Source organism: Manis pentadactyla, chromosome 6 (genome assembly GCF_030020395.1).
Source record: "Manis pentadactyla isolate mManPen7 chromosome 6, mManPen7.hap1, whole genome shotgun sequence".
Taxonomy (NCBI): Eukaryota; Metazoa; Chordata; class Mammalia; order Pholidota; family Manidae; genus Manis; species Manis pentadactyla.
Window position 1 is genome coordinate 6,420,024 of NC_080024.1, and position 27,790 is coordinate 6,447,813.

The following is a 27,790-nucleotide window of genomic DNA, read 5'->3' on the forward strand; positions in this document are numbered from 1 at the left end:
CTTGGAAAACCTGGGGCCACACATCCAACCTGAACATGGATACCCTGCTTCCTTACACGAGAGGCCTGCACATCAGCAGACCCGGGGCCACTCGTGTGGCCGAGGGTCAGGTTCCACACTCCTTTTGGAGCAGCCAGCTGCTCACTTCCTGCTCCCACCCCCACCCCCTCCCCAGGATGGCCAGCTGCAGGACATAAACTAGCCAGCATCTAGAATTCTGTGAACTAGGCCTTTCGGTACCAAAATAACCTAGAGAGCAAGGGCTGTTCTGACCTCTGGTCTGCATGGATTGGCCTGCCAGCTCTTATCTTGCTCTCCCACCCACACAGTTCCAAAGGTTGGGACTATTAACATCCACCCTGACTTAGGATGTCCTGGGTCAAGCAACGCAGGAGCCAACCGGGCCAGCCAGCCTGCCAGAGCTCGGGGAGGACGGCACGGGCGGAGCTTGGATCCCCAGGGAGCATGCCGTCTAGCTCATCCCTTTCCCGAATATCCAGAGAGGGCCGTGGGTGGGAGCGCAATGTGCTGCACCCTTAGCACCAGAGAAAACTGAGGAAGAAATTGTGTCTGACCCTGCAAACCCACAGGCCCAGCCTTCTACCTGTATTATTTTTATTATCATTCCTCCTCCAGAAATGGACCTCACCCCTGTCGAAATTTGAAAGCCCCAAACTCAACACATGAGTCCAAACCTTGCTTTGCTCATGTGGGATCCTGTCCAAGGTCCCCAAGGGGAGCCTCCAGTCTCAATCCATCTCCAGGACCCAAGCCAGCCTGGAATCCTGCTGCACAGCCCCACATGGGGGAGCCTCCATGCACGTGGACCCCATGCTTCCTTCCAGTCCTCCACCACTTGCTCTTGGTTCTGGAGGCCTGACCCCAAGTGTCCACCCTACACATGACCCTCCCCTTCGCCCTCCTACCTCCTATGAGTGGGTTGAACTGTACAGAACTCTCCAAACCCCCTTCATCTGGCTCCCTTGACGTAGGGATCAGAGCCTCCACATCCCCCAACCCCTCCTTGGCCACCAAGAGAGCCGTTCAGTCTCTCTGTCATCCATGCAGGCCCCCAGGCTGGGGGATACAAGGGCCAGGAAGGGACTCCACGCAGGACAGAGCCTCGGCATCACCTCCACTGTGTCCCCTCCTGCTTCAAGTCTGCCTCCCTCCCTGACACCAAGCATCTCCATCCCTGCTATGCCTGATCTCAGTGAAGACACTTAGCAAGAAGCCTGCCTGGCTCACAAGAAACCCCCTCTTCTGGAACAACCCATTGCCAGGGCTGGGCTCTGCCACTACTGACCAGAAGGCAGTGACCCACTGGCCCAGGAACTGCCCCGAGTGAAACCAAGTCACCGAGACTGGGAGCGCTGAGGGCTGAGCCACCACTGAGGGGGAGTGGCTGCCCCAGAGGGTGCGCCGCTGAGCGCCTGGGCAAAAAGCCCCAGAGCTTCTCTGATTTCCACTTGCCCCAGGTGTGACAGCTCAGATTCTTCTTTAACTCAGTTCTCCAAGCCACTCCAAGTTTCTTCCAATGCATTCCTATTTCCCTTTAAAGTAGCTAAATCTGATTTCATTGCTTGCATTCAATAGAAACAACCCACAACCCAGAGCGCGAACGAACAGGCTCAGACTCAAACGCTGAATCGGTGACCAAGGGCGGTCTTTGCCCACTGCGTCCTCTGCCCTGTGTCTCAGGAGGCTCTCTGGGGGCCCTGGAGCTAGGGCTGGTCAGGCCATTAGAAACACTGCCCCCACCATGTGTTTCCAGAGAAACAGTTTCCCCAGCACCTCGGAGAAAGCCCTGGGCACCCCAGACCCCAGCGGGTGAGCATTTTGGGCACCTTCTCGCCTTCCTGGGTCCATGCTCAGCCAGCCTGTGGAAGGCTGGCTTCCCTTCTAGAGGCTGCTCTCCCCCGACCCCCCGACTCCAGACCGCAAAGGCTGCGGCTCCCGTGTTAGTGACATCACTCAGCCTCCCCAGCAAGTCAGCCTGACTCATGACAGGACATGAGAAGAAGAGACAAACTTTATTTCTGTGACAGAGACTCAGACCTTGGTATTTCTCATGACTAGCAGGCTAACGAAGCAGAACCACCATGCCTGGAACTTGCCCACGTCCCCGCGTCCTGGGCCGACCTCCTCATTCATGGACAGCTGCCCCCTGTTCCTTCTTCCCTTCCTCATATTCTCCTCCATCTTTCAGATTTTGGCGAGCAAACTCCTCAAAAACCAAGTTTTCATCCTGCAAACTAAAATAAAGCAAAGAATGTTTGGATCATGGCACACTCTTTGAAGCTTGCAACAAAATCCCAAGCCTTGATTTTTCTTTTGTAACAAAAGGGTTGGTCAAGGATTTTGTTATGTGACGGAACAAAAGGCCACTTTTCAGGTAAGATCTCTTTAACACAAAAAAATAAGAGAAAATGAAGGACCCCCCCCCACCCCACGGAACAGACATACATACCCAGCATCACCGTGCACGCACACACGTGTGTGTGTTTGTGTGTGTGCACGTGCATGCCTTAGTACTGGGGGCAAAAGGAAAACCAGGGCCTGGCAGTGTTGAGAGCAAGAGGTGTGCACAGAAAGACCCCAAAAGTGGTTTGTGCAGGAGGAGGAAGTAACAGAACACAGCAACTCAGAGCAGTCTCACCTTTCCTTTGCTGCAGCTGTGAGCATGGCATAAAGGAGAGGGAGATTTGTTAGTATAAATTCCGTCTAATAGCTGGATGATTTCTCCCTTATTTAGGTGACTTTACAGTTGGAGGGATGAAAAGCCTAGCTATTTCATTTCATGATAATTGCATGTAATTCCTGCTCTCTGCCTTTGCCCACTAGGAAAGCCTTTCTCCCTGCATTTTTAACTATCATATCCTTTTTAAAGTGCCACATCCTCACCTCCTCAAACCCAACAAGCCACAGCCTCACCTCTAGGACCCTTTTCCCTGATTAGCCTCACCCTCTGATGTCACCCTTCTCTTTTCAAAGCATTTCTCCCCACGTGTCCTCTGGATCCTATCTAGGTCAGAGTCCCAGGGAGCTGCTAGGACCACACTCCAGGTCCACCTGATACCTTCGGGCCACCTGTCTAGGAGAGAGAATCACTCCCTGGCCCCTTAGAGTTCAATTTCCCTGTTAACAAATTGGCCTCTTTTTGTTGGGTTATATTTTCATATGTTTTGCAGCCCCAGGTTAATCGCTATTAAATTGAGTGGACTTTTTGTTCTTGTTTTTTTTTTTTTTCAATTTCTGCCCACCTAGTAAAGCACTGGTGTAACCCTCTGGCAGTGAGCCACCGATAGTCTCACAAGCCCACCTCGAAGCCAGCAATGGGTGGCAAATGTCTGAGGGAGCCGTTAGCCACAGGGGACCTAGCAGAGGCTGACTCATCAGAACATCCCGTGGGCGAGAACCATCCCGGACCCCACAGTGCCAACACATTATCCTACCTGGGACCATCAGCCTTGAAGAGAATCAAATCAATATCCTACACTCCGTAGTATGGATGCTCTTGACAAGGGATAGTAAAAACCTGGTAGCATGTCTGCCGTGCTCATCAAGTACAAACCACCTGGGCCCCGGCCCTTGCAGGGCTTCCTGAACACACCTTATGCTTTGTTTGCTCAGAGTCTACCTGTCTAGACTCGGGAGCCGGGGAACTAGGGCAGATGGGAACACACATCTGTGAATGAAACGTGGTGACTCATATATCTCTGGAAAGCAGAATTTTGAGGCCATGGGGTAGTTTGTCCTCTCCCCCTGAAATCTCATGGCACAAAAGATCATTGTTTAGTCTTGACATTGTGGTATGTGCAATGTAAGGGCCATAATGACTGGAACATGAAAATGCCAGCCCCAGAGAAGGAGTGACCCCACTGCCCCCAAGTTAAGCCACGCAGTCTGTCCCCAGTTCCAAACAACCACCTGACATGAACTATGACCTCGCCTCAGCTCAGAGTTGCGCACTCTCCTTTTACAGTGTCCTTGAGAGGGGCAAGATGCACCTCAGTCTCATGTAGCTAAAACCTAGTACTTTAATGATACAAGCACAAATGCATTAAAAAATATATAGCAAGACTGTATTTTTTCCCCCAAGGTAAGGTTTTGGCAAAGTACATTTGGTATTTGAATCCAAAATATTTGGAAGAGATACTTTGAGACAAAATATTTCCGAGACAAACCCAAAATGAATACAGGGCCTCATTCTAATGTTTAAATGACACTAAGAAAAATAAACCCTGCTTGTTTATACCACTTTGACTTAAAATATCCTTTATTGCCTTTATATAACTGGAGAATTCTCATTCAGACAGATCTGTTTTTCTTTTCTTTCCTGACAAAGTAAACCACCTTGACACATGGTGGAATTTTTTTTCTCAGAATTTCTGAGATTGCACCCATATTATTTTTGCTGCTTCATTTTTCTTTTGTAAAAGAGCTGTAAGGAGATCAAATTCATATACCATACAATTCACCTACTGACATGCACAGTCAGTGTTTTTAGTACATTCACAGAGTAATATACTAAAAAAAGCACAGCCATTGCTTCACGTACTTTTAACATCCCTCCCAGAGCCAATAGATCTACAAGGCAAAGCAGCCAAGGGGTCAGGAACCCAGCCCGACTCTCTTTCCTAGTATTTTCTGTGTTCTCATCACAATCCCGCTGTCAAAAGACTCACCATCTTCTGAATGCCTATTCATATTTCCAAATGACATGCAAACACCTCAGGCTCTCAAATTTATTTTTCACCTAAATTTTCTTTAAAGCTAAATCCAAGTCTGTTCATAAAAGAGCTTCCTCTTTTACATTGTTCCTGATGAGACCTAAGGGTCTACGAGCAGGAGTACCCTGTCCTGAACACACAGACCATGGACAAGCCTCCTGGCTCACCACTGAATAGGTGAGCACTCCTTTCCAGCCTGGCCTACACACTTGACCCTGACGTGGAATCTCACGCATCTGAAAACACCCATGCTCAGAGATGTGGTCAAGAAAGACTAGCAATGGACAAATAATAAATCTGCAATAGTGAATGACTAGAGAAAGCCAAGACAGGGCACGACTGACCTGGGTTATCAGGCTGGGGGTGCATGAGGCGGAAAGGCACCTCTGTGGCCACTTCACTAGAAAAAAGAATGCAGAGCATGAGAACATGCACACGATTACAAACTGCACCATGAAGGACTGTGGCTGCAGAGATTCACAAAAGATCCCAGGCCCATGCTGAAAGAAGAGCCCATGAGATTCAAAACAAAACAAAACAGAAATCAGGAAGTGGTCAAGTAGGAATTTAAAATGTATTCCCTGGAATGTGGTCCAGAAACTTCTCTTACGCAGGGCCACGGGGGCTAGCATTTTTAGGTTTCCTTCATCCTGGTTATTAGTTTGACATGATATTGTAGGTAGAGGAGAGGTGAAATCCTGGAGAAAGGATAGTTTTGAAAAATACCCTTTGCAAAAACGGACAGTATTTTTTACATGTTAAATCTACATAAGGCTGGTGTGTTGGGGGACAGGCGGACAGTCTCTTGCTAGAGAGCAGAACAGAGCTGAGCAGAGTCGCCGAATTCCAGGCACTAAAGGGCTTTGGGTAACTTGGAATCTACACAAAAAGGAGGAAGGAAAGGAGTCAGGACGGAGAGCAGAAGGGACATCTGGGCAGAGGAAGAAGGGAAAGGTCCTTGCTTCACCCGGGACCCACCGTCTCCTCCCCTGAGGTCACTGCCTTCATCAAAGGTCATCTGTTCACAGGTTCATGCCCGCCAGACCAGCGCAGGGTCTGGGAGGGAAGGCGCACCCTGGGTTCTGTGCGAGGGAAGGAGGTAAGAGTCGGGGTGAAGGAGCATGCGAGGTCAATGCCTGCCTCAAACATTTCTTACCTCTGCCTCTGTGATTTAAACGGTAGCTGCACCAAGAGGTGGAAACAGCCCAGACGTGTACCGGCTGATAAATGGGTAAACAAAGTGCGGTCTGTCCATACAATGGACTTTTATTCAGGGGGAGCTGACACATGCCACAACGTGGATAAACGTTGAAAACATTATGCTAAGTGAAAGAAGCCAGTCACAAAAGGACAAATGTTGTCTGATTCCACTTATATGAGATAACCAGGATGGGCAAATCCGTGGAGATAGAAGGCAGATTAGTGGTTGCCAGGGACTAGGGAAGGGGAGAAAGGGAAAGACTGCTTAATAGGTGTGGGGTTCCCTTTTGGGATGGGGAAAAATGTGCAGGAGCTAGGCAGTGGGGACTGCACAACATTGTAAGTGTACTCGATGCCACTGAATTGTATACTTTAAAGTGGCTAAAATGGCAAACTTCCTGTTACACACACACACACACAGGCAGCTGCATGGAGCGTGCCAGTTTTCTGAGTGGGCGTGTGTGAGTGCCCTTGCCCAGGTGTAGACCCCGCTATGGTCTCAAGGAGCCATCCCGGCCGCACACCATCAGACAAAGTTTCTGTGCTGCATTCAAACAGCGGTTTTTCATGAGGCCTCTGAGCATAACTACCTGGAAATCAGATTCTACTGTCACTGTTTCGAACCTCAGATTTGTACCCTTTCAGATCCTGCGAATCAAGTAGAGAAGGAAGGGGGCGAGGCTTACCTGGAGGTGAGCTCTCCCAGAAAGCTAGGAAACACAAAAGCAAACCGGGCTGTGGTCACTGTCCGCAGTGGTTACATGGCCTCATCTCTATTCCTCAGGCAGCGCACATCCCAGGCACATCCCTCACGCACACCTTTTAGGATCTGCGCCGCCCTTCATGTTGAACTCAACTGTTCCTCTTTACTTGTAATTTCATCTTTTCCCCAAGTGGGTTAGCTAAAAAGAGGAATCACTTAGATTTATGAACAAATGCTCAGGAATAAACTACAGACCAGAATTTCTCTCTTGGCTGCAAAGGTCATTGTGAAATACCTGCTATTCTTTATCTTGACCCCTGTTTTAGATCTTCTCAGAGAAAATGAAGGAAAAACCGGACACTTTCAAAACCATGACGAATATTTGCAAATAACCAAAATTTGCAAAATCAATCCATATTCTACTTTGTTGCCCCAAGCAAAATTTGGAGAATGCTTCAGATACCCAGACTTACGGGCTGTACAAAGAGACTCACCCTGACGGCCCGTCTACCCAAGGTTCACCAAGGGAAAAGGCCAAGGGCCCCCCGCAATGGAATTTGAAAAGGAAATGAGAATTCAAGTTTTCCCCTTTTGATGAGATTTTAAATGGGGGAAATTCATTCCATTAAAAAATGGAAGACCATGGTGATGGGGGGAGTCTAGTAAACATAATGTTCCTCATGTAATTGTAGATTAATGATACCAAAATTAAAAAAATTAATAAACATAAATTTTAAAAATGGAAGACCATTTCCCAGAACCCTAAGATATCCATGCTCTTGCATGAAAAGGAGGCCCCCTGAATCGTGTGGTTACCCCTTGGGAAGGGAAGGAAAGGTCTCCGCATTAAAGATGGACTCCTCCTAAGGTGCAATCAATTGAAAAGTTCATTTGGTGGCCTCTGTCCTTTTCCCAAGTACAATATAACACTAAGCTAATGCTCCTTTTCTACACACCAAGTTCTACCATGCGAGCACATGCACACCCATTTTTGCCAAGTGGATAATAGAGCACATATTCTGTAGTCTGCTTGTCTACCTTTTACCACGCGATGTTATATCAGACAGAATCATGAAACTAGACAGAGTATCTCCAAAGCTCTACATGGTAATTGGTAGAATTTGTGGACCTCTCTTTCTTTCTGTCTTCCAACCATTCAGGGAAGAAGCACTGTGTACTGCCGGACGCCAAGACAGAACCCTGGAACTTGGACACTTACCCTGACACCGTGAGCTTCACCTTGATCTGGTAGGACACCAGGATCCCCAGGACGGACCGGTCTATGCCCTCCTTTATGCTGCTCAAACAGAAAGGAAAAGCAGAAGAATGCAGGGGAGCAGGGGAGAGCAAAGACTGAATGAGCTCTCATCTCCTGGCAGGCACACCACCACGGGGCGCCTTCTCCAGGAGCTGGGGAACTTGACAAGCTGTCAAAGTCCTAGAACTTTCTATACTCAGGCAGGGAGGATTCCGTTCCTGCATTGCAGCTTGGCGTTTCCCCCTCTGGAAGTTCAGACTGCAGAGTGCTTCCTGGTTCTCCCTGCTCTGCCTCATTGGTATTCGTCCACCTGCTCATCAGCCAGAAGCCCTGTCCTCCTCGGCCCCTCCTCTGTCCCACCTGCCATCCCTGGTCGACCACTGAGTCCTCCCAAGGCTTTTCCTGCCTGGATTGCCTCCATAGCTTACTCCTATGTGTCAGACTCCTTCTCTGAGCTCTCTGCCATTTTGCAGCCAGAGGGATCTTCCAGGGTCAAGCGTTAGCCTGGCTCGGCAGGCAGTTCACAAGCTGGCCTCCTCCTGCTTTAGCCACCTCATATCCTGCTGTGCCCCAGCGTCCCCCATGCGCCACGCTTGCCAAACACAACCTGCCCCAGCATGTCCTCTTCATCTTCCTCGGCCCCGCAAGACCTCAAGTTGAAGTTGATCCTCCTTCGTGAGACCTTCCTGGACACCTGCCAGGCGGCGTGGGTCTCCCTCCCTTACACTCTGCGTCCCCAGGAACCAGCATCAAGTGAATCAATGAAGCCAACAGATGTGCCCCAAAGAGAGTCAGGCTAACTTTCCATATTCCACTAACCTGTACTGAGTTCCTACTGTCTGACTGGCACCATGCTGGGCATTTTAACACAGGATCTCATGTGGTCCAACATGGGGATGGAAGCATGCTAGCAGGTCCAGTCACAGGAATTACAGTATAAAGACCATGAAACGCTGGCTAAAACAATGTGGACAATGACAGACGACCTGGAGGAGAAACTGAAGGCCTGAGGCAGAGGGCAGGGCAGGGTGTACTGAGAGGTCTGAGAAGGGTCTGAGAGGGTGCAAGGCCTGAAGGAAGACCCCTGCCCAGAGAGCCCTCTCACAGGAGGCACCTGCCTTCCAGGACCCCAGGGCCGCCCCCTGCCAAGGACTCCAGTGGCTCATCTGTGTCTGCGGCTCCTTGAAGAAGGTAAATGCCTTTACCTGGAATCACGGAATGTGGCCAAGCGCTTGGTGGAGTGAGGTTGGCTCCAAAGGAGGAAAAGAGGGTGCAAGCCTGAGACCCCACCCCCTTCCAGGACGGACTCCCCACCCTGTACTGAATGGGCTGAACAGCTGGGGAAGAGGATGTGCTTTGTCACATGCCTGAAATGCCTGCAAGCTCTCCCTGCTGCCATTGCTGTGAATGGGACACCCCTGCCCCCCACCCCCCAACACACAGAGATTGGTTAATTCAGGTTCTGCTGCGGTTGTCACTTTCTAGGGCCTGGGAAGGTAGCCCCGAAGCTGAGAGTAAATGAGGGACTCAGGGTTAGAATAGACTTACTCTGCCATTAACTGACCAGATGACGTTGGGCAAGCCTCTCAATCTGGCTGTTTCAATTTCCTTATCCAAAACATGAGTATAAATTCACCTTCCTCACAAAAGCTTGGACTTGCATGTTTATAAAATCGCCCATAGACCACAAGACATTTTTACAAATGCAGCGTGCTATCGTGGATGCCATGATTACTACACCCTTGAATAGGTGGATGCAGGGATCAGTCCCCATCACAAATGTGATTTAGAATCAAGCATGCCACCTGGGAGAGTTACCCTCAGCAAATCCTCTGACGCCCACATTCTGCTTGCTGCAATGCTCGCCAGCCCAGCACTATCTCGGACAACATGCGCTGCTGAGCTACAAGGTCGTGAAGGTCAAGCACGAGAACCTCTTCCCGGTGGCATCATCTTAAGGGTGGTCTGCTGGGGCCACGGAGGGAGCCCAGCGCATCCCATGGGGGTGGCAGTGACGGGGCCTCGAGCCTGGGTCGCTGCTCCTACCCCAAACACTCGGGGCTCACGACAAGACATGCTCCAGGAATTGGGAGCCTCAAAGGATGCCTAGAAGTGGCAGTGGGTATCTGACTTTGAAGCTTCACTCGAGTTATTGCCAGATTTGCTGGCTAAATTCGGCCAGTGATCTTTGGAGTCAAGGTCCGATCTTTAAGCAACACGTGTAGCCATGGAGGCCTCTTGATCTTAACCTTTCCTGATCGGAATGAGTAAACGGCATTTCCATCACTCACGCAGCCAGCTACAATGCTCAGTGTGTGTGCTTCAGCACCACACCAGCTAATGATACTCTGAAAGGTAACAGCTGACATTTCTGGAACACTGGCTGGGTGCCAGGTACCACATTCACATGGACTGTCTCACACAAGCCTTAAAATCTCTCTATGGGAAGGAGCTGTTGGTAGCACCCCCGCTTCACAGACAGGAAAACTGAGGTTCTCGGACAGCTCAAGTAATTTGCCCAGGGTGACCTGAAGGGCAGGCCCTGCTGCTTGGTTTGGTGCACAGCTGTGTCCAGAGCTTTGCTGCAACCACTCATCACACCGAGGCCACACTCAGCACCTTGGACGACAGCCCTCTTGCTGCGTGGGCACACCCCTGGGCTGGGGAAGATGGGCAGGGGGAGCACCCCAGCACTGAGCTCTGTGGACTCACATGGTACTGGACGCCAGATTCGTGTCCTCGTGCTTGATTTTCCCATCTAGGGCGATGCCCCTTCTTTCACGGTTGTTAGCCAGCAAGGGCATCAGCATCAGCGTTGTGGTCAAAGTGCTGTTTGGTGGCACTTTTTCTCTGCAGAAAGAAAACAGAGAGGACATTGGCTAATTGCGCATATGGCCATAAAGCCACCCTTGATCCCATGAGATCCAACCTGCCATCAAGCATCTTCCAGGATCCAAGTTGCCTGCAACTTCCTGGAAAGAGAGTTAGGGCGCCTGTGGAACAGTGTCAGCGACATCTCAGAGCAGGTAGGTGGAAACATCAGGACACTTCAAGTCCCTCAACCTGCTCTGAATCGCTCAATTTCTAGAATGTTCTGTGGGGTTAAATGAGACTGACTCAGGGTTGGGGGTCATTCCAAGTCTCCCCCAAGACTTCGTGGACTGTGGGATGCAAGGCCTTCTGGCCAGTGCCAGTAATAAGCCCAGGCTAGAAGTTGCCTGTCGCCAAAAAACTGTCACTAAAATGGGGATCAGCATGTGCCCACCAAGGTGGTGGGTTGTTGAGAAGGGCAGGGTGGGGTCCTCCATTTGTGAACTGTACAGTCAGGACTGGTCTGTGTTCAAGCAGCACACGCTCTTCCCCAGATCTTCTCCATCATCAGCCAGGAGGCAGGTTTCCCAGCATCTGACAGATGCAGGGAACGTGTCCCAAAGGGTGGCTTTGTGGGTCTGGGACGGAGCTGGGGACACGGCAGCGTGGGTTTGTCCAGGTCTGGCAGCGTCCCCAGCTCTCTGAGGCTTGAGAGGTGGCGTTGCCACTCACCCACATACACTGCACCCCAGGCCTCTGCCAAGAGCCATCTGCAAGTCTGACCACAGAGCCCAGGCGAGCCAGCAGTCTATGTCAGTACCCCTACATGCCTGCCATCCTTGTACCTGCCCAGTAGGCAGGCCCAGGGCCCTGGGAGCACTGGGGTTCAGAGACAATGGCTTATGCTCTGCAGCTTCCTGAGCGGTTTCTGGTCTGAGACCCACTATGCACGATACAGCCCAGCTTTCAGTTTCTCTGCCTCCCACCCCTAGGGGAACCCTAGAATGGCTCCAACTTTCCTGGGAATCATTTGGCCCAAAATGTACTGAATTGCTGGGAAGAGATAATGGGATATATCAGGAAAAAAGTTGGCCAGGGACCATTTTCTCTGATTCTTATTGGGCATATGCCATCAGGTGAGCCAGGGAGATCCCCAGGATGTGCAAGGATGCCCCCCGGAGAGTAGAACAGACCTCAGCCTGACCCCAAGGAGGCACCTGATGAGCTTCGGTTCTTTCCTGCCTCCCTCCCCTCCAGACCTGTATTTAAACTTATGTCTGGGTCTGCTTTGAGTGATAGTTTAGCCTGAAGTTGTCCTTTAAGTATTCTGTAATGTTGTCTTGCTGAGTCAATTTGTCCTTCCTCACGCCCCTCCTTCCTCTAACCGTGGTAATATTTTTTGTGCATGGTAGTGCTTAGAACAAGCCAGTGAGACAAAGAGGAAAGGACCCTCCCAAGCTGTCCTCAGGGAGGTGCAGCCCCCCAAGCCTGTGCCTGAAGGGATCTGGCTGCCACGCCCACAGCACCCGGGGCAGGTCTCCCTCTGCCATGGAGAAGCCACTGCAGGATTCTCATTTGGTACGGGTTCTAAGAAAGGCAGAAGAGTCATTCACGACAAGCTGAGAATTGAGACATCATTCTAATCCAGTTGTTATTGGCACCAGGTATTCAAACTGAGGAGAAAATCAAGATAGCCCACGTGGGCAGGCGGATCATTTGACCCTCTGCTCCAGGAACAGAACTAGTATCAGCTTCCCACCAGCTTATTCCAAGGGGCAACAGAAGGGCCACCTGTCCCACTGTGACGCTTCAATCTTCAAATGCCTCCTCTCCTTCAGCTTGACTGATCTCTCAGACTGGGCAGTGGGAACGAAATCGAGATGCTAGCTTCCTCTGCAGCCTTCAAAGCGAGGAAAGGGGAAGGACACGGGAAGCTGGTGAGCTAGCCCAGCGTTCTACTTCCCGCCTCAGGGTGAGCAAAAGGGGAACTTGACAAAGAAGCTGGGCCGCCCAGGAAGCAGAAACCCAACAGCTACTCACTGTGTTTCCACCGCAGCCACTGACTTGGTGTAATAGTCACTGGAGTAGAGAACCACGTTGGCCACTTGTTCCACTGCAAAAGGGGACAGGGGAGGGGTGACTCAATGCAGGCCCCTCCGCACACATGTGACAAAGAGGAAAGGACCTTCCTGTCTTATGGGGACCTGGTTGGTCTTCCCTCGCTAATGGCCATGTCAGTGTATTTCTCAGGCCCACTTTAAGGCTGAGATTTCTGAGTTCTGTCCTCAGACCACCTCTGCTTACTTGGACCCAGCTCTGTGGCAACTCCCACCAATGAGCCAGTGCCCTAAAACCACACCTCTGGGGGGACCCCTCCTTTCTGCTGAGTCCATGGAGTATCCCTGGGTGCCCTTCCGAGACACATAATCTTCCAGTGTCCCAGAACTTGCCATTTGCTCTCTCTTAACCCGCCCCTTTCCAAAATTCTTTTTTAATGCACATCTCCTTCCAGTCACCCAAGCTAAAAACAAGCTGGAGGCAGACAGGGTTGGTTTGTGGCTATAGAACGGTGGACAGGAAGGTGGGCTCTAGACCAAGCTACATGGGCTCAAATCCCAGCTTTGCCATCAGCTGTGGAATGAGTTACTTAGCTCCTCTAAGCCTCAATTTCCTCATCAGCAAAATGGGGATGATAATTGCATTTAACTGATAAAAATTTAGGACGATTAAAAAGTAATTCTTAATCTCCATTAAAATAAAATTTGAGGGTTAAAATAAACAATTTGTGTGGAGCACCCGGTACAGAGCCTGGCCTGTAGAAAACTATTAACATCTTGTTTCAGAAAATTCAGCAACTTTTTTCAAAAATTAGTGGCTTTGACATAAAAAGAAAAGAAATCTTCTAATTTCCAACAACATGGATGGATCTACAGGGTATTATGCTCGGTGAAGTAAACCAAGGGGAGAAAGACAAACACCAAATGACTTCACTCATCTGTGGAATATAAAAACAAAGCAAAACTGAAGGAACAGAAATAGCAGTAGACTCACAGACACTGAAAAGGGACTAGTGGTTACCAAAGGGGAGGGGTTTGGGAGGGTGGGTGAGGAGAGAGAAGGGGGTTAAAGGGCACTACAATTCTCAGTCACAACATAGGTAGGTCACAGGGATGGTAGCACAGCACACAGAATACAAGTAATGACTCTAACATCTTACTACGTTGATAGACAGTGACCGCAATGGAGGAGGTGAGGACTTGATAATATGAGTGAATGTTGAACCACTGCATTATGTATCTGAAACCATTGTAAGATTGTATATCAATGAAATCTAAAAAAAAAAAATTAGTGGCTTTGATTTTAGGATTCTAAAACCTTGAGCAATAATTTTAAATCAAAGCATCAGATGATACTTTCTAAGTCTTGCTACTTTGTAGGACACTTGTTGGACACTACGCACAACATGCTAAGTAAGGCCAGGTCCTACAAAGACTTAAAGGTACATGAACTAAACCAACACAAAACAAAGCCACACATACAGCATTCATATTAGCATCAAGAAATTCTATAATGCTTCAGTATGCATGCATCAGAATCCCTGAACCATATCTATAATGGACACACAGGGGAACAGAAAAGTGACAAATGATGCTCAGGGTGACCGACAGTCCTGATCTGCCTGGGACTGGCCTTGTTTGAGCGCCGCAAGGCCCCAGTCCTCAGTCCCGGCCAACCCAGGAGAGGTGGCCACCCTACAAACTCTAAGTCTAACTTTGTCTTAGTCATCGAGTGAATTAGAACGTAGAGGTCACCCCCCAAGTCACTGCATCATGTCTTTTTCATGCTGCCCAGCTAATATGGTGATAAAAGACCACGCTGCATTTGATGCCCTCTAAGCTGAATTAATGTGCGTGGCAGCAGTCAGAGGTCGTTTCCTGCAGTACCTGGTGTGCTTGGCCGGGACGTCACGGTGAGGTGACAGCAGGGCTTTCCCACTTAGCCAGCACTCCCAGTGTGACCAGTCCTTACAGTTTCACAGACCCCGGGGAGGCAGACCAGGCGCAAGCGCCATGGGTCCCGGCTGGGGTGCAGAGAGGCCGTGTGCTGCATGGGCTCCCATGCTAAGCCCTGTGCAGGGCTATGCTGAGAGAAAGAAAACATCTCTCACGGCTTCCCCCCAGGGTTTTGACACAGGGACCCCACAGGGACACCTGGAGAGATGGGAAGACTGCCTACCAGGGATGTTGTCCCAAGACAAAAGACAGCCCTAAGCTGGGCACAAAGTTGCATGAGATGACACTGAAGGGCTCTCCCCCTGAGTTCCTGTCATCCAAGCAACAGACAAACAGGCGCTTCCAAGGCCCAGAAGAGAGACCCTGGGGAAAATACGATCAGATTGAGAGACTGTGGAAGACTGCCCTCCAGTTCTGAGAAGGTCCTACCTAATGCCTTGATCTTCTTCACTGTCTTCTCTGTGTTATTAGCCACACTCACGGTCACAGGGATGGGTTCCCCATGGAAATAGATCTGCAAAAGATCAGTCAGAAAAAGGGAACAGACGGTTGGTACCTTTAATCTCATGGCTCTGAATTCACCTCAGTCTTTCAACAGAAGCGGCTGAATCCTCACACTTCCAAGGAAGATAGTGAAAGCAACATGTTTCCTTTAGCAGGAGTCCTGAATGCGTGGAGTGCAGCAAGCACGCTCCCGCCCGGAACGAGTACGCCTCAGGTGTCCAGGGTGGACTCAGGTGATCTGGGGCAGGAGTGGTGTGAAGGCGTCAGCAGGGAAGCCGAGAGCAGGGCTCTCAGCAGCAGTGATTCCAGTGTGATCTAGGTGCAGATGGGCACACCTGGGCATGCACATGGCTGTTGAGCTCTTGCCAATATGTGTACACAGCTCTGGGTGACCAAGGGACAGAGAGCCTCGGCCAACGGCTCTTCACCTCTTTCTGCTGTGACACACCTGATAGATGACATGGCCATCTCCTCACCATTACTGTGAAACTTAAATTTTCCAGGTAAGTAAACAATTTGTAATACCACTCCCATTGCTGCCACACTATAAACGAGGCCCCTGGGGACAACGGGGTCAGAGATCGCCTAGGGCGGGGGTATGTGGAAATAGCTCTCCAGCTGGTCAGTGAATGGAATGCAAGCCGGTTTGACCCTAAGGGCAGCTTTACTGGCTCCAGATTACGAAAAACAGCGAATTGTTCAGATATTGGTGCTTCAGCTGTCCCTGGAAACATGATCTCTTGGAACATGCCCACAGCAGCTAGAGCCGCAGGCAGGGCCTGTGCCCCAGGCCTGCTCCCACGGGGATGCGATGGCGGCAGGGGTTACCTCTTTGCTGAGGGACACTGCCAGGTGCAGGGGCTTGTCAGACATGAAGAACTGCCAGGCGGCCTCAGCGCGGGGCTGGGGGCCCATCTTGAGCGGCGCGTGCTGCACTTTGCGGATCAGTAAGCGCACAGAGCCCCTGTGGGTGAGAAGGCACAGGCAGGTCTGCGGGCGCGGCCGCCTCCTCAGGAGGGCCTCCCTGCTCACGCCGGGGCTCTTAGGGGGATGCTCCCAACAGACACGCTGACCCAGAGGAGGGATGGGCGTTGGCAGACGGAGGGCCATGAGGACTGGTTTCCGATCCTTCCTCTGCCATTTCACGGCTGGGTGGCCTGGGGCTGGACTCTCTTGGTCTCCGGTAGGCCCTTGGCTGGGCCTCCTCTCAGGCTGGAGCTCACGTGGGAATGTGTAGTGCGCCTTACGTAGCGCTCCACAATGTGACGCACCATTACCACCATTTGTTACTAGAAGCATCGCCAGGTGTTGAGTATGAGGACAAAGCGCCAAGGGCACAGTTGGAAACCTTGCTCAGGTTCAAGAGGAAAACAGTGCCAGGGCCTGGGAGGGTAGGAGGAACGCTGCGCGGCAGGTGAAGAACTTCTGTTTGGGATCAGATTGTGGAGAGCAGTGCAACCAGGGTCACACGGCAGTGAATGCACTCCATGCCTCTGAACTGTACACTTAAAAATGGCTAAAATGATACACTTATTGTTGCGTATATTTTATCACAGTAAATACAGAAGTTACAATAGAAGAAAACTAAAGAAAGAGGGACTCTGGGGGGGTGGACGTTGCTAACTCCCCTGGCATTTTCTTTTGTGTTTTTTCCTCAAATGGCCAGCCTTGACTCCACCCCATGGATTGATGGCTCCGCTCTCACTGCCCTGACCTGGGGAGGCCCCATCACTCCAGCCTGCCACTCAGAGAAAAAGTAAGGGGTGCCTTCTTATCCCACCTCCTTGCACCCCCACACCTATTGCCACAACTGCACTCTTACTTCTTGGAAATTTTGCTCTCTTCGCAGTCCGGGCTGTCTGTGGCAAACGCCTTGACCTCGAAGTCAACCCCACAGCACTGCAGAGGACAGGAGAGCAACAGGCCTCAGTCAGCACCTCCCTTCCCGGGGTGGCACAGGTGTCACACCTCATGCAGGGATGCTATGTGACAGCCTAGCCACATCCTCTCTAGGGTTGCACCACAAAGACTAGATTTTGAAGTGCACCAGTAAGGAAATAATGACAATCGTGCCAGGAGAGAGCCAGGTTCTGCAAGCCCCAGAGGAAAGGGAGTCAGCCTGGGATGTGCCCCTCCAGCAGCTGCAGGATTCAAGCAGCTGGCTGCTCCTCGCCTCCACCACCTCATGAGGGGTCCAGCCCGCCCCCCATTTAGCTGTCCTTCCCGATGTTACCCTGCATGTATGTTTCCCACAGCAGGGGCCAGACACAGGCATGCACAGGCCAAGCAGGAGTCCACCAGTGCCCATACTGGAGCCCAACCTCCTGACCCCAGTGGGCAGCTGCTGCCCAGCTGTAGCCAAGCACGGCCAGGCTAGAATGGGGACCTGGTGCCAGCAGCTCTTCCAATTTTTGAAAAGAAACTGGAAATGGAATTTGGACTGAAGCCTCCTGATTTTTAAAAGAACTGCATAAAAATATGTTGCATATGGGTCGAACACCCATTATCTGCTGGCTCTTCAGCCCCCAGCCCAGACTGTGAACTCCTCCCTCACCTGGCTCATGTCCACACGTTAACCCGCGTGGGCCTTTCCACCTGCCTGGAGGGAAAAGTGGAACCAGTGAAAGTACATGAATCGGTCTGGTCACAAGTGGTGCGAAAGCCACAGGCTTATTCATCCCGGAGCTGTGGACGGGTGGCAATTCTAAAACCCAGGTTGAAATAACCCCGAGTTCTGGCCCACCATCACCAGGCACGCTCAGCCAGGCCGGCCCTGCGCTATGCCCCACCAAGCCGCTCCCTGCACGCGGCCCTCCTTTTCACTCGTCCACCAAGGCACGTGCTAGTCCTTCCTCCTGAATACTTACCACTTCTTGTTTCACATTAGACAGTCTCCTACCTACTCTCCTTGCCCAGCTTCAAGGTCTCAGCCATAAGGCCCAAGGTCCCCAGGTAGGTAGCCACTCCCCTGCCAGGCCCCCCTGGGCTCAGTCCAAACCCCTTTCCACAGCTACCTTCCTCTCCTGGGACAGAGGGAAGTGGCACCTTAGCTGGTACAGTGTCCCCGCTTGGATTTAGTGACCTTGTCCTCCTCCATCTTGGCCGCCCACACCCATTTTCCTGGATGAGTGGTTTTCAAATATTTCAGGCCACCGCCCACGGTAAGTAGTTTACAGTGTGGCCCAGGAAGAAGACACGCATGTGTGCAACAGCCCTCATGAAATAACACTGGGCTTTACTACGTGGGAGGCGCCCAGAGATTTCCTCCTCTCTTCTATTTCATTCTATTCCATTTCTCTTACGTGCCATTTCTGCCCCACTACCCTGTTTCACGGAGGAAAATCCCTGCCGTAGGCCCTGTCGCCGGCTGTCACTGCACCCCTCCACAGTCCAGTATGCACCTACTGCTCTCTGCGCCCCCTTGGTCTTCTGAGCTCTCTCCCTCATGACCCTCGTGCCTTGCAGAGCCTGCAATGTCTGGGTCTTGGCACCTTCACTCTCTCCGCCTGTCCTCACTGCCCCCTGCCTTGGTCCGTGGCCCACCATGATCGCTCAGCCCCTCTGGCTTCTCTCTTCTTCGGAGCTCATGCTTGGCCAACGCAACCCCATTCTTAGCAAGTCACCAGAGTGATCCCCTGGAAACCCAAGTCAGAACCTACTGCTCAGAGCCTGCCAGTGACTCCCACAACACTCTGAAAAAGTCCAAGTACCCACCACAGTGTACGAGGCCCTTCACATCCAGCCGCACCTCCCCACACCTCTCTCTGCTTCCACCATCTCACCCCTGCTCCTCCGGCTCCGACACTCAGTCCACTTGCTGACCCCAGGACATGCCATGCGCGGTGTTCCCTCTACCTAGAAGTCCATCCTCTAGGACAGAATGGCTTCTCCTCTACCCTGTTAGAGAGGCCTTCTGGAAACACCCAGAACAAGCACCCCACTGGACTCTCCCTTTGCTTCTCGTGAGCCTCTCACTCTCCACGGTGCCTGCTGTCCTCGGATGTGCCCACGAGTTACTTGTTATTTGTTTTGGGCCTGTTTCTCCCTGTTAACTTGTGGGACGCAGGCATGGAGGGACTGTCCTATTTGGTTCACATTCTTGGTCATAGTTAAGAACTGCTAAAGACAAGTGATGGGTTCATTATCTTCTCTACTTTTGTGTAGGTTTGAAATTTTCCACAATAAAAGGCCATTTAAAAAAGTCTGGTGAAGAAACGAATGAGCCCATGGCGTTTCTTCATGCACTGACCTTCCCCACGTCTTGCGGAGCCGGCTGCAACATCACCGAGCAGGGTAAGTAGTCAGGAAGCTGAGGGAAGAAACAACAGGGCCTTTCTTTCAGAGGGCTCATTCCACATAATACATACGCATCGCACAACACCTGGAAATGCAGACGAGGAGCAAGCAAAGAGGAAGAGGTGTCGACCCCTATGCCCAACACCCGGAATAACACACACTTCCAAGTGCACCCATACACAAAATGTGCATGTGGGTGTATGTGTCTTACAGAAATTAGACCAAACGCGCACATCCTGTGGTCTGCTTTGCCCACATCTGTCCCTAATCCTAGCCCTACCCAAGTGCATGATGACCATTTCCCTACACCATGAGACAGAGTCCTGCACTGCTATTTTTCTCACTTCTGCAACACCACATTTCATTTTGCCAGTCTCCTCTGTTGGCTGGCCCTCAGTTAAATAGTGTATTTTTTTTTGCCATTATAAATAATGCAGCAATAAATATCATTCTTCAGTTTAGCACCGTTTTATCCCATTAATTCTATAGGCTTGCTTACTGCTAGAAAGGGAACTGTCAGGTCAAAATAACTATTTTAAGGTTTTTGGTACATAGTGACAGGTTATCTCCAAAAGGTCACTTCCAACTCCCAGTACCAGTGCCTGGAAGGACCCAGGGGAATAAAATTTTTTAAGTGTTTTTAAAAAAAAATGTGGAAAAATACACATAACATAAAACTTACCATGTAAGTGTACAGTCCAGTGGCATTAAGTATATTCACCTGGTCCTCAGTGAGCCCCACATCCATCCCCGGGACGTTTTTATCATCCTGAACTGAAACTCTGCGCCCATTCAACACCAGCTCCCCTTCCCCAACCATCCCCGGCGACCACCATGCTGCTCTCTGTCTCTATTAATCTGAGTGCGCCCCTCCTCTAAGTGGGATCCTACAGTATTGGCCCTTTTATGCGGCTTCTTTCACTTAGCATAATGTCAAGTTCATTCATGTTGTAGCATGTGTCAAAATTTCCTTCCTTTTTAAGGCTGGACCATGTAACTTTGGAGGAATACGTAATCTCTGAAGGCACATAACCACATTCGTGCCCCAAGTCTTCAGAAGCATGAATGCTGGCACCATGGGCAGCCAGGTTTCACCAGGTAAACTGGGGGCCCAAGAGAGATGAAGTGGGTACTCTGCCATGACCCACCAGGCTCTCAGGGCTACAGACAGCTGCTCATTTCCCTCAGGTCTCCTGCCCCACAGGGGACTCTTTCCTGTTCAGAACTCCTCAGGGCCAACTGAGGGACACTTCTTTCTTTTAATAGATGAGCAAGTGAATGAGTAGTATGCACGTATAATTAGGTGGCCAGAGGAAGGGAAATACTTAAACTGTAGGTTGCAATGGTGCCTTCAGAGGCTAAGAGGCTATTTTCAAGGACTTGAAAAAAGACAATCACAACCCATACCATCCAGAATTTCCTCCAAGTGTGTAATTTGGAGGCCCACAAACGTGTCCCGTCCTTACCTCCTGCTGACTATATGAGGTGCTGTGGGTAAGGAACCAGGGCAGGGAAGTGGGTAGCAGGGGGAGTCACCCACCGTGAGCAGGAAGGGGTACGTGTTGCCCCCCAGCTTCTTGATCAGGTTCTCCTGCAGTTTCGTGGGGGTGCCCATGGCCTCCACAGGAGGGAACACCTGGACCTGGGAGAAGTACAGGTCTCTGCGGAAGGTCAGGCCTATCACGTCGATGTCTTCCTGGCCATAGCGGAAGGCGCAGGTCAGAGAGACAAACACTGTAAGGGAGACAAGAGGAGGGTAGGCTCCCCCATCGGCATGGTGCCCCCACTGGGGCTGAGAGCATGGGGCAACCACTGACCCTGCCTACCCGTCCCGCGAATCCAACTCTAGGCATCTGGAGGGGATGCCATTTGAGACCCAGACTACCCAGCTGGCCCCACACCTGGAGAACCAACACCTTTCCTAGGGCTTGTTAGTTCCTCTAAAGGGGTACATCAAATGATGTGGGGGCACCTGCCATGGAAAACATTATTTTGCCTTCTGAGTCCACTGCTTCCTCCATTTTACCACCCCTTCCTCTTGATCCACCAGCTCAGTGACCTCAAGACGCTTTTAAACTGTGTAAGGTTGGTTGGGTTCTGAGGGCAGAAGTCAGGATGGAGTTGAGAGGGAAGGTAAGAAGCAGAGGACAACAGAACTAGGGAGCAAAGCCGATGGGTGCCGGGCTGGGCCTGCAAGGGGGGCCAGAGAGGCTGATGGTCCTGGTAGAGAGGTGGCATGAAATCTGAGAAGATCCTCTTTTCACATTGCTGGGAAATGGATTAAGTATTCTCTAAATCTATACTTCTGAACATTCAATTTTATTGAACAGTTGTAAATTGTATCCCCCATGGACCAAAAGAATTATATGAAACTGCACGTGCTTTGAGGGTGGACTGTTGACTACTCTTTATTGTGGTAAGTAAAACCACATGAAGCGTGCTGTTCTTGAACAGAAAGCATTTCAGAAGGGGGCCTGCCAAGTCCTTGGCAGCTGTCAGTTGAGGATTTGTCTGTGTCCACCCAGGTATACTGCCCCTCGCCGCTCAGCTCAGAAGGGCCACTGTCACTTGCATACCCCACATCCAAAGCTTGTAAGAGGAAGGTGCCCAGAGATGAGCTGGGTTTACACCGCCCTCGCCAGGCACTGCTTTGCCCTGGAGCAGATGGGCATGGGCTTTAGGGCTTGAAGCAGGCCCCTCCTGGGGCTAGAGGAGCAGGGCACCCAGGAGGAAGTTGGAGACAAGAGAGGGGGTGATTTTCAGCCTCCTTTCTGCCATGCCCCCTTAATGCCAACAGCCCCGTGGCTGACACACTCCCATGAGCACATCCAGGGTTAGGAACAATTCCTTGAGGTTGCCCATAGCAACCACTCAAAGAGGCATATTTGGAATGGAACTGAGTCAGTGACACAAGGAGAACTTGAATCTGCTCTCAGTCCACTAACTGCTGTTACTTGCCACACACACCACCGCTGCCAGAGCTCTTCGAGGGCACCGTGATACCGCCATCTGGAACCACCCAGTTGAGCTAAAGCGTCTGCCCCCCAGCAGACTTGATTCCCTCTGGGACAAACCCACCGAGGAGCCTCCAGAGTCTGCCGTGGTGGAACTAGAGGACACGGGGCTGAGTGCACAGCCGGGGAGCCAATGGCCCTGGGCCCCGGGCTCTGTCCACGCTCCTTATCCTGCCACCCAACAAGGGTTCCCCCAAGGGCTCACCTCCATGCGGAAAATGGGGGCAGGGAGCTCCAACAGTGATGGGACCATGTCCTGAGGGTGTGGTGAATGGGCCTGGCAGTGAGGGGTGCAGAAGCACCCAGTACTCCCCTTCCCGGAGGATGTGGGGCTCTGCCTCACCTTTCTTTCCCTTGACGAGCTCAGGATCCACCAGCACGACACCATCTAAACCAGAAGGGAGAACGATGAGGGCAGAGACGGGGGTGGCCAGAGGCCTCCTGTGAGTGTGAGTACGGGCAGATCCAGTTCACTACAGGGAGATCAGAGCAGGAGGCCAAGCAAAGACAGTCACCCAAGTTCCACTATTTGGAGAACCCCACTGTCAAGATACTGGTGCAGAATTTTTTTTCCAGATGTATACATGCTTATATGAATATTTTTACTAAAATTTAGATCCTACAATACTACCGGTAACTGCTCTCCTCACCAACTGTATATTGCAAACACCTATTCCTACATAAACACACACACACACACACACACATATAATATATCCTTTTTATGGCTACATATTATTCCACTGAATAGATGTAGCATAATATAATTAAACCCCTCTTGTCGGGGCATTTAGGCTGTTTCCAATGGTCTCCATCATAATTAAATTGACACAAACATCCTTATAGAAAAATCTATTTATCCATGGTAGAATTGGATATGGCTTTTGCTAACATACTGCCAAATGTCCTTCCAGAAAAGGTTTTGCTGAGAGACATTCTCACCCTCAGTACCTAAAAATGCCATTTTTAGGTATCTTAAAAAAAATTATTATTTCAGTTGAAATAATTATAGATTCACAGGAAGCTGCTAAGATAGTACAGAGAGGTCCCCTGTGTATCCTTCATTCAGTTTCTTCCAATGGTTACTTCTTAGATAATTATGGTACAGTATCAAGACCAGGACAGTTGATATGTGTACAATGTGTCTAAATCATTTGGTCACAAGTGGACATGTGTAATCCCCAATCTGGATAAATCACTGTCCCTCACCACAGAGATCCGACTCAGGCCATCCCACATGTCCTCCCCCTCCCCAACCCCAGCCATTCTTAGCCCCTGGCAACTACTATTCAGTTTTCCATTTCCACAGTTTTGTCATCTCAAGAATGCTGTATAAAAAGAATTACAAAGCAAATGGCCTTTTGAGGCTGGCTCTTCTGCTCGGCATAGTGCCCTTGAGACCCACAAGCTGTCGGTACCACTAGTTTGTTATTTTTCATTGCTGAGTAGAATTCCACGGTCTGGAAGGGCAACAGCTTGCTCAACTGTATTCATCTAGTGAGAGACACTGGTTCTTTCCAGTTTGAAGCTATTACAAATAAGCTATGAACAATCCTGTACAGGTTTTCATTTCTCTGGGATAAGTGCCCAGGAATGCAATTGCTAGGTGACACTGTAAGTGTATGTTTAGTTTTGAAAGAAACTGCCAAGCTGTTTTCCAGAGTGGCTGTTCCATTTCACAGTCCCACCAGCAATGGATGAGGGATTCATTTCTCTACATCCTCATCAGCATTTGGTATTGTCACTATTTTTAATTTTAGCCATTCTGATTTCCATGTGCTTATTTGCCACCCATATGTCTTTGATGAAATGACTTTTCGTGTTTTTTGTCTATTTTCCAATTAGATTTTGTTGATTTTACTGTTGTTTGAGTATTCTTTATGTACTCTAGAAATGAATCCTGTCTCCCCCACTCTATAAAGTTGTTTTCAATCAGCTAGTAGTACCTCACTGATGTTTTAATTAAATTTCTTTGATTATTAGCTAAGCCAATTCTTAAAAATATGAAACTCGCAGTTGTCTGATGACTTAAAGGAAAACCAGCATTAAAATTTTACATCAAACTCAACTTACCCACAGGTTCTACTTGGTCAACATGGTCTATATAGTCTCTCTTCCCAAGGTAGATGGTCACCTGTGGGAAGAACAGGTGTGGATTCCAAATGGCCAAAGAACACTAAGGCAATTACATTAAAATTTAGTAACAACCAAAACCTTTTAGTTATTCTTGAGAAGAGGAGCCTCCTGGCTATTCAGGTCATCCCCCACCTCACCTCTCCCTGCTTGGCTGTGGGCAGAGATGATGGAGTGCAGGCCAGGTGTGCTCTTTCCTCAGCCTCATAAATCTGCTGAGGAATTTCTCCCACTCCTCTCGATGGTCCCTGTCTTCCCCACCTTTTCCCATTAAGCCCAGGACTGATATCAACCAGGAAAGCTTGTTCAGTTAATCGATAATAACTTTAAAGGAAAATTATGCCAATGCAAATGAGGTCTTCCCACCCATTTTCATGCTCAGCCTGTTATTTATGGCCGTGACTGAAAGGTTTCCCCTCCTTGTTACAATTTCTGAACTGAGCAATGAGGCAGGAGTTCTAGAGTCCCTGAAACCCTGCTAGGTGAGCTTCTGTACAGATGCATACTCTAAGGAAGCAGGGAGGGGGGATCTGAGGGGGGTGACCATTGTCTCCACCCTCATCCTGTCTGATTTTACGACCCAGGCAGCAAGGCTGTCTTTACCAACCCCCTTTGTGGGAGAGCATGATTGTGTTTACCACCACTTATCACTTTAACCTGTGGGGCTATGGGTGCCTTGGTGGTAAGAATTCTGGTGCTAATTCACCTTTCAGCCATCACAGTATCCCCAGAGCATCTGGTACAGAAGAGGAGTTAATCCCCTTTTGCCAAGTGCACCAGTGGATGAGTGCCTGCCCCCTGGTCGGCTCCCTTCTTCCCTAAGCCTCTGAAATTTAGTTTTATTTCCATGAACAACCCAAATCATTTTTGTTGGCACCTAATCATCTCTTAAATCTATCTCCTCATATCAGATAAGCCCAGGGATTCTAGATTATTTGTAGTATTGATGTTGAAGCCCTGAAAGACAGCACAGCCAGGTGACCAGGACTGGCGGTAGGAGGTTGGATGGTGAGGGGATGCTTTCTGGGCAAAATGATTATGTACAGATGCATACAAAGCCCAGAGCCAAGAGAATGCTTCTGGAATCGCCAGTGGTTTCATCCACAGGTGAATGGCCACCTAATGGGGATGCAGGCTGATGCCAGAAAGGATCTTCTAGGACCTTAACGAGTGTAGGAAGAGGCTGGAATATTTTAGGCAGGATGAAAACCTGCAGTTAAATAGCATTTAGAGTGCTTCTCATGTACCAGGTGCCAAGCTAAGTACTTGGACTGCCTTATTTTCCTTAATCCTATTACTACTCTAGGAGATAGGAATTAACCCTATTTATAGAGAACACGGAGGCTTGATCATGTTGGCAGCCAAGTGGAGAACGGATTGGCGAGGGGAGGGCCAGTTAGGCAGCTGACTGAAGGTAGATGGGGAGAAGGTGTTTTCTTCTTTTTCCAGCTGCTGTGAAGGAGGAAGAGCTAGAAAGGGGAGAGGGTCAAGGGCAGTTTGTTGTTTTTAAGATGTGTGAGGTCAGTACTGGTGTTCACACTCAGGCAAACACAGAGGCAAACCTGGAGAGAGGGAGGCGCTGCAGACACAGCCTGGGGGAGGCTGATGGTAAAGGACCCTACGGAGGTGGATCAGGGACGCAGGGTGTCACCAGCATGAACCTCAGATAGGAGCACTGGCTCTACGGCTGCAGTAAATGGAAGGGGAGGGAAGGGACAGGAGCTGCTTGCCCAACCAATGGTCACATGCCACCTTCTTCCTGGATAAAACGTCACCTATGTATTCAGGGCCCACCATCTGCCATGAGGTCCCACCAAGAGGCAGTCAGCACCAGGGGATGATTCATGACTGGCTTGATCCACTTATGACCATCCAATTCCTTTGGCTCAGGATTGGTTAAGGGTGTGTGTGTGACCCAGTTTTGACTGAGAGATGAGAGAAGCTACAGAGCTGCTGGGAAAATACTTCCTCACTCTGAAGAAGAGACCCGAGGAAGCAACAGCCTCTTCCTTCTTCTGGAAGGAAGTGAGGGTGAGGCCCTGTGGAGCCACCTTGCCACCAGCCAGAGGTGAAAGATCACAGAAGGCAGAGTGGAGAGAATCACAGAGAAATGGACCCAGAGCCCTGGCCCATGGTGCCTGGAGCCATACGCACAGAGGTGCAGCTGGAATGATCCTAATACACGAGACTAAGTTTCTTGGTTCAAAGGATATCAAACTAGGTGTGAGGAAGAAAAAAGTGGGAAAATGGTATGATTTCGGCCAGAGTTAAGATACAATGTTCTGGGAAGACACAAGTTGGGAGTTTGGAGAATGAAAGGCTGAGGGACGCCTGACTTGTCAACCCCAAAAACCAGAGTACTTAATGAGAATGATAAGAGTTCCTCCGCTGGAGACGAGGGGGCCAGAGTGCCTGTCAAACCCAATTTTCTTGTGCAGCATCACGAGGACTGGAGTTTCTTCTGGGCCCAGTATAGGCTTCAGGAGTCAGTCTACTAGAAGAATGATTTAGACCCACTCTGTCCAGTAAGGTGGCCACAACTACAGGTGGCTACTGGTCATTTGAAATATGTGCCCATTCCAAATTGACATGTGCCATTATGTAAAATACACATATTTCAGACTTAGAAAATGAATGCAAAATATGTCTACTTTTTGTATCATTTACATGTTGAAATGATAATTTTTTGGATATATTAGGTGGAATAAAATGTAGTATGAAAGTGAATGCCACCTGTTTCTTCCTTTTTAATGTGGTTCCTATATAATTTAAGATTACATATGCGCCCTGCATTGGATGGCACTGAGCTAGATTGCTGGCCCCTAAGAAGCCACTGAGGGGAGAAAGAAGACCTCATCCAAGGAGGCTATGGGGTGGACCTTCCTTTGGCACTCCCACTGCCAAGGTCATGGGCACATCTAGACTACCTACTGTGCCCAATGGGGCCATCAGTGGCATCATCCCTGATGAGTATGCAGGTTCCCAAGATACTGGTGGCCACACCGCCACAGTGTAGAGCAGCAGGGGACTGTTCCCTTACCCAGAGGCCCTGAAGGCCTAGGGAGTTTTGGGAGCATGGCAGCGTAGGTACATGCATAGAGCTGCATTAATCCAGCATTAGGTCT

The 27,790-nt window shown here is 50.0% G+C and overlaps 1 protein-coding gene across 6 annotated transcripts in view; it reads right to left on the bottom strand.

The window, feature by feature from the left end:
• Positions 1 to 2,014: 2,014 nt before the first annotated feature.
• The window catches only part of SAG (S-antigen visual arrestin), a 29,608-nt gene continuing 3,832 nt past the window's right edge, over positions 2,015 to 27,790 (bottom strand). The window contains exons 2-15 of one of the 6 annotated variants that reach the window (XM_057503418.1): positions 24,606 to 24,666; positions 22,876 to 22,920; positions 21,059 to 21,252; positions 19,472 to 19,531; positions 17,045 to 17,121; positions 16,051 to 16,186; positions 15,148 to 15,232; positions 12,746 to 12,818; positions 10,607 to 10,744; positions 7,856 to 7,933; positions 6,620 to 6,643; positions 5,078 to 5,133; positions 2,660 to 2,675; positions 2,015 to 2,255 (exon numbers count right to left, since the gene is read on the bottom strand). In XM_057503418.1, the coding sequence (XP_057359401.1) occupies positions 2,147 to 2,255; positions 2,660 to 2,675; positions 5,078 to 5,133; positions 6,620 to 6,643; positions 7,856 to 7,933; positions 10,607 to 10,744; positions 12,746 to 12,818; positions 15,148 to 15,232; positions 16,051 to 16,186; positions 17,045 to 17,121; positions 19,472 to 19,531; positions 21,059 to 21,252; positions 22,876 to 22,920; positions 24,606 to 24,666 (1,152 nt within the window). In that variant the 3' untranslated portion in view covers positions 2,015 to 2,146. The other 5 variants (XM_057503413.1, XM_057503414.1, XM_057503416.1 and 2 more) reach the window with 5 other exon arrangements.